The sequence below is a fragment of the Haliotis cracherodii genome, unplaced genomic scaffold (assembly GCF_022045235.1).
Source record: "Haliotis cracherodii isolate W230 unplaced genomic scaffold, xgHalCrac1.p SCAF_8, whole genome shotgun sequence".
NCBI lineage: Eukaryota > Metazoa > Mollusca > Gastropoda > Lepetellida > Haliotidae > Haliotis > Haliotis cracherodii.
The window spans coordinates 61,737,301-61,743,824 of NW_027266341.1; the positions used below are offsets into that span (position 1 = coordinate 61,737,301).

Consider the following 6,524-nt stretch of genomic DNA (forward strand, 5'->3'; position numbering starts at 1 on the left):
CTCTGGTTCTATTGAAGTGACAAATTAGTCTTTCGTCTTAATCATATATAGAATATCTAACACTACGAGTGAGTGAGTGAGTGAGTTGGGTTTAACGCCGCTTTTAACAGTATTCCAGTTATATCACAGCATGTCAGCTTAATGTGGGAGGAAAGCCCGAAGTGATGCAGGTCTCAGACGTTTACCACTTCGGTGAAACACACGAGCACGGGTATGGTGCTGATCCAACACTACAAGATATTCTACAAATATTTCATCAACATGGACCAGACAGATATGTCTTTCGCCTTAATCAGATATGAAATATCCGACACTACTAGATCCTACAAACATATGGACCACTGAATATATTATTGATTTTTCTGTGCCTTTTGCCCTTAGAGAGCTCAAGTTCGGATTTGTGAGATTGGACGGCAAAATGTCTGCCCCACAACGCATGGAAGCTGTCAAGAAGTTCTCTGACACTGAGCCGGGATCTCCCACCATCTTCCTCATCTCCCTACGTGCGGGTGGCGTGGGTCTCAACCTGACTGCAGCGTCCAGGGTGTTCCTCATGGAGCCGGTGAGAATCCAGAGTCAGTTAGTGAGTGAGTTGGGTTTAACGCCGCTTTTAACAGTGTTCCAGTTATATCACGGCGTGTCAGCTAAATGTGGGAGGAAAGCCAGAAGTGATGCGGGTCTCAGACGTTTACCACTTCGGTGAAACCCACGAGCACGGGTATGGCTAGAAACATAATCCGGGAATCGAACCCACAATCATAGGTTTCTGGCGTACCCAAAGGTCTCAACTCTGCACAGAGAATCGCGGCGCCTTAGACGACTGGGCCACCCGTTACACACACCCCCCCCCCCCCCCCCCCCCCCCCCCCCACACACACACACATTTGAATGGATCCATGTCAGACTATAGCTAGATAAGGAGATAACAATAATCCGGAATCTAATCTAAAATAGACACACCCACTATTAAAATAAAACGACCCTGACATCATACTATATAGTTGTATGTTTACAGATAAATATTCTTATGTCTTTCATTTTTTTAATGTCTGCAAATAGTAGTCTGTTTTGAAGATTTGCTGGAGAGTACATCCATTATTGTTTTATCACTTTTTTAATTGTAATCCCTGACATAATTGCTGCTGTGTAATGCATCCCCTGTGTTATCTCCAGCACTGGAACCCCGCCACGGAGGAACAGTGCTTCGACAGATGCCACCGCCTGGGACAGACCAAAGATGTCGTCATCACAAAGGTAGTTCTCTTGCTCCCACCTCGGAGCATCTCGATTAGGTTCTGATGTGCATTGTTAGTAAATATCCATGATGGAAATAAAAAAAGCCATATCACTTGGTCCTTGGTGGTATACTTCCCCGTGGCTACACGACCAATAGTTTATCTTTAAGCGACTCTACCATCATGGTAATCTGTATTCGAGGCATTTACTCGGTGTGTAAAGTGGGGTCGTATCAAGCAATGAAAATTGAGGTTTCACGTTACTGTATGTGATGTTGGTTAAGGAATCAGAGACTGTTAATTGATAACTTATATTGGAATACAGCTTGGTACGTTTTAATCAGCGTGTTGATTATATAAATGTATATTTCATTTGGTCCTGTGAGTCATAGAGGTGCATGTACTGTTTCAGTTCATCTCGGAGGACACTATTGAGGATCGTATGTTGGACCTCCAGGAGAAGAAGAGGATGCTGATGCAGCAGTCCTTCAAGAAGAAGCAGACAGCAACTGAGAGGAACGAACAGAGGACACGTGATATCAGAAACCTGATGAACATCTTGTGATTGCAGCCAGAGTGTGATGGACAAACTGCTGTCTCTCCAACCACCTGAAGATCTTTGTGTGAATTCTGAACCTCTGAGAATGTTTTGGTTGAATTCTGAATTCTGAATTTGAATCTTACGACAACATATGACGTGAACAAACGCAAATCAAAATTCCGTAAAGGTCCCTGATTATTTTTATACTGCATCCTCACATAAACATCCCTGTACTGTATCCTCACATAAACATCACTGTTCTGCATCCGCGCATAAACATCCCTGTACTCCATCCTCACATAAACATCCCTGTACTCCATCCTCACATAAACATCCCTGTACTGTATCCTCACATAAACATCACTGTTCTGCATCCGCACATAAACATCCCTGTACTGCATCCGCGCATAAACATCCCTGTACTCCATCCTCACATAAACATCCCTGTACTCCATCCTCACATAAACATCCCTGTACTGCAACCTCACATAAACATCCCTGTACTCCATCCTCACATAAACATCCCTGTACTCCATCCTCACATAAACATCCCTGTACTGCAACCTCACATAAACATCCCTGTACTGCATCCGCGCATAAATATCTCTGTACTCCATCCTCAGATAAACATCCCTGTACTGCATCCGCACATAAACATCCCTGTACTCCATCCACACATAAACATTCCTGTACTGCATCCACACATAAACATTCCTGTACTGTATCCGCTCATAAACATCCCTGTACTGCATCCTCACATAAACATCCCTGTACTGCATCCGCACATAAACATCCCTGTACTGCATCCTCACATAAACATCCCTGTACTGCATCCGCACATAAACATCCCTGTACTGCATCCTCACATAAACATCCCTGTACTGCATCCGCACATAAACATCCCTGTACTGCATCCGCACATAAACATCCCTGTACTGCATCCGCACATAAACATCCCTGTACTGCATCCGCACATAAACATTCCTGTACTCCATCCGCACATAAACATGCCTGTACTCCATCCTCACAGTATCGGCATAATATCTCCTTAACATCCATCTACTATATTTAAAATTAACATAACATGGCCTAAACAATCACGTCCAGCATGACCATTACCATCCACCCACTCATTCTATATATAATGCAAATCAATCCCAAGTCTGTATCCACTCCCATTGCCATCCGTCTTCTGCATTCAGAAAAAAACATACCAGAACTATCCACACAATTTTGGAAGGTTCGAGAAACCGTGAGCACGTACATTTCTATATAAATATCACTCCTTTCAAACTAAATATGTGAAAAAAGAAATGATTTTTGAGAGCAAACGCCACTGTATCGAGGAAGCTGCATTTACTCTCGGAGCGATTACTCTGAAAGCATGACAGATATATGCTAACGCGTGCCACGTACGAACGGGTAGGCTTGACATTCATATATTTATCATGTTTCATGTATAATAAGTTCATCCAACGAAGTCTCAAGATCTGAATACAATCCGATACCAGTGTATATTGTACAACAAAGCCAATGGAGACCTCAGTGAAACTGAACTTGAATTGTCTGGTCCGGACTCTCTATCACCGGATTGTCTGGTCAACAGTCGATTGTTTACAGGCGGCTGTGGTATGGCAGGATGATTGATGGCCGGCGTAGGGTGACAGATGGGGACTTGCTATTTTTGTGCAAATCCTGTGGGTGTCGTCGCTGGTTTCCCGTGGTCCATTCGTATCGTTAGTCGCCAATGTTTCGATTTTGCGCCCAAAGGAATCTGTTTTGGCAGGTGATCGATACTGATTGTTCTCTGGCTTAGACGTGTTATATTTAATACATACATTAACAATTGAGGTAAACCTACCTCGTTAAATAAGGAACTATTCAACACACGAGTTACAGTATCCACGTTTAACGCCATCGTGTGTGTGCAATATGTATATATACTCCTTGACAACATGGACTAAATTCTCTAAGAATACGACCACAGCTTTGATCCCATGTGTTAAGCTACATGACATACATAGAAAGACTTGTACCGTCCTTTTTCCTATCTGTGTGTATACATTCAGCTTAATTGCATTATTATGCGATATGAATAACTTATATATCATAACCATATTGTTTTCTACTGTTTACAGGAATTATTCTAGGCGGGACCATGATTAATTGTTATTTTGTCATATTTGTAATTTTATACAGATATATTGATAAAAATATATTTTACTTGAAGCTGTTAAATAAAACGTTAAATGCTAATGCAGTGTTGATGAATTTACACATGCTGTATACAGCTATATAGAACTTACCAACCTCCAAATCAACCAATAAATCTATAACTGCACGTTGTACAAGGGACATAAATATATTAGAGATCGATCTCCAACAAATATAGCACTCGTAGTACATTTGGATCTGTGGATACGTGTGCTCTCCGCTATATCTAGTGATATATCACAAATGCTGCTTCTGCCACAGTGTCAAACTATGGAATACTGTAAGGGACATTCTCGCGATCTCGCATTCTCGCGATCTCGACCTTTGGAAACGAGCTACATATGCCCGAAACACGAGAATGCGAGATCGCGAGAATGTCCCTTACAGTATTCCATATCAAACCCATATTTTTAATCAAGTGAGCCCTGAATGTTACCCATCTGACGTCACTAAGGTGACTTAGTGTTCCCCCTTGCATTCATAAAGGTTAGGGGGCGGGAGGGTAGCTTTGTGGTGAAAGCGTTCGCTCGTCACGTCGAAAACCCGGGTTCGATTCCCGAGATGGGTACAATGTGTGAATCCCATTTCTGGTGTCCCCGGCCGTGATATATGGATTATTGCTCAAGGCGGCGTAAAATCAGACTCCCCCCACTAACTAATAAAGGACAGGGTAACTTCATAGAAAAAGTTTGGTACATAGGTACAGCCATGCTTTGAAAGTTTATTCTGACAAATATACATTGAAACCCCGCTTATCCAAATATCCGGAAAGCACGCCTACCCGATAGTCTTTACGTGACACAAAATATACTTCATAAAATGCTTCATTTATCCGAAAAATTAGTGTCCGGGTAGACTAACATCTAGTCTCTGAAATGAACATATCGTACCGAAAAAACAGTTGTTCAGTTATCTTAATAAAAATATAATAAACGGGAGCCCAGTGACTCTCTTCATACTGCAGTAATTTAGACTTGCCAAACATTATAGACTTGCATGGGCTGTATTTGATATATATTTGTATCAGGGTCTGTAAGACAGACTAGTGTCCGGGTTCCGCCAGTGAACGTCAAAAACCAGTAGTATTTTGTTCCACTTGCCAAACTGATGTTCTATGCAATTCCTATTTAGACTTGTACCATGTTCCTGCATTTATTCAGGTGAACGTGTGACACGCCTTTGCATGTGTTTTTGACGGGTACCAACTGTGTTGCAGGATACGCTCACCTCTTTGCCATCACCTGGTATCGTCACTATTTGATAGTGATTCATAAACACATGCTGGAGACATCGTACAGTGGACTCTGCTTTAAAGGAATTTGTCGCTTTTATTGTGGGCGTGAATCTATGTACTGATCTGGTTCTTCTATCAAGCTGCAGTCTGACCAAGACCGATAACAAGGCTATCAGATCAAACAGGAAGTAGCGCACTTGTGCAGTCTGGAGTGTATTTTGTAGCTGGCTGTTCGTCATATCAAGTTTTATATCTGCAGAGAGGATTGAGGTCGTACTCAAAGTTAGAAAAATTCACAAATATCAAAAGTAAGCAATTATATGAGCTTGGAAATTTCGTTCATTTGTCAAAGTACAGATTATTTTGCATCAATAGCTTATTCGATGATCTAGTGTCTTGTATAACACTTCGATTCGTTGTGATACCTAGGATCCACCCTGGTGTGGATGTGAGTGTGGGTGTGGGTGTGAGTGTGAGTGTGGGTGTGGGTGTGAGTGTGAGTGGGTGTGAGTGTTGGTGTGAGTGTGGGTGTGAGTGTGAGTGTGAGTGTTGGTGTGAGTGTAGGTGTGAGTGTGAGTGTGGGTGTGGGTGTGAGTGAGTGTGAGTGTTGGTGTGGGTGTGAGTGTGGGTGTGAGTGTGAGTGTTGGTGTGAGTGTGGGTGTGAGTGTTGGTGTGAGTGTTGGTGTGGGTGTGAGTGTGGGTGTGAGTGTGAGTGTGAGTGTGGGTGTGAGTGGGTGTGAGTGTGGGTGTGAGTGTGGGTGTGAGTGTGGGTGTGAGTGTGACTGTTGGTGTGAGTGTTGGTGTGGGTGTGAGTGTGGGTGTGAGTGTGAGTGGGTGTGAGTGTTGGTGTGGGTGTGAGTGTGGGTGTGAGTGTGAGTGTGAGTGTGGGTGTTGGTGTGAGTGTGAGTGTGGGTGTGGGTGTGAGTGTGAGTGTGAGTGTGGGTGTGATTGTGAGTGTGGGTGTGAGTGTGGGTGTGAGTGTGGGTGTTGGTGTGAGTGTGAGTGTGAGTGTTGGTGTGAGTGTGGGTGTGAGTGTGGGTGTGGGTGTGAGTGTGGGTGTGAGTGTTGGTGTGGGTGTGAGTGTGGGTGTGAGTGTGAGTGTGAGTGTTGGTGTGAGTGTGGGTGTGAGTGTGGGTGTGAGTGTGGGTGTGGGTGTGAGTGTGAGTGTGGGTTTTGGTGTGGGTGTGAGTGTGGGTGTGAGTGTGAGTGTTGGTGTGAGTGTGGCTGTGAGTGTTGGTGTGAGTGTTGGTGTGGGTGTGAGTGTGGGTGTGAGTGTGAGTGTGAGTGTGAGTGTGAGTGG

The 6,524-nt window shown here is 43.6% G+C and overlaps 2 protein-coding genes across 2 annotated transcripts in view; one reads left to right on the forward strand and one right to left on the reverse strand.

Annotated features, from left to right (window-relative positions):
• The window catches only part of LOC139451128 (helicase-like transcription factor), a 46,020-nt gene extending 44,082 nt beyond the window's left edge, over positions 1 to 1,938 (forward strand). Inside the window, exons 21-23 of the mRNA XM_071232924.1 lie at positions 382 to 562; positions 1,174 to 1,254; positions 1,648 to 1,938. Coding sequence (XP_071089025.1) covers positions 382 to 562; positions 1,174 to 1,254; positions 1,648 to 1,800 — 415 coding nt within the window. The 3' untranslated portion in view covers positions 1,801 to 1,938. The remainder of the gene's footprint in view (positions 1 to 381; positions 563 to 1,173; positions 1,255 to 1,647) is intronic.
• Positions 1,939 to 2,017: 79 nt separating this feature from the next.
• Positions 2,018 to 2,798, reverse strand: LOC139451124 (protein abnormal spindle-like). Its single transcript, XM_071232921.1, has 2 exons — positions 2,119 to 2,798; positions 2,018 to 2,036 (listed from the first exon to the last, which is right to left on the reverse strand). Exons 1-2 carry the CDS (start codon positions 2,796 to 2,798, stop codon positions 2,018 to 2,020), a joined length of 699 nt encoding a protein of 232 aa, XP_071089022.1.
• Between the last annotated feature and the right edge of the window lie 3,726 nt (positions 2,799 to 6,524).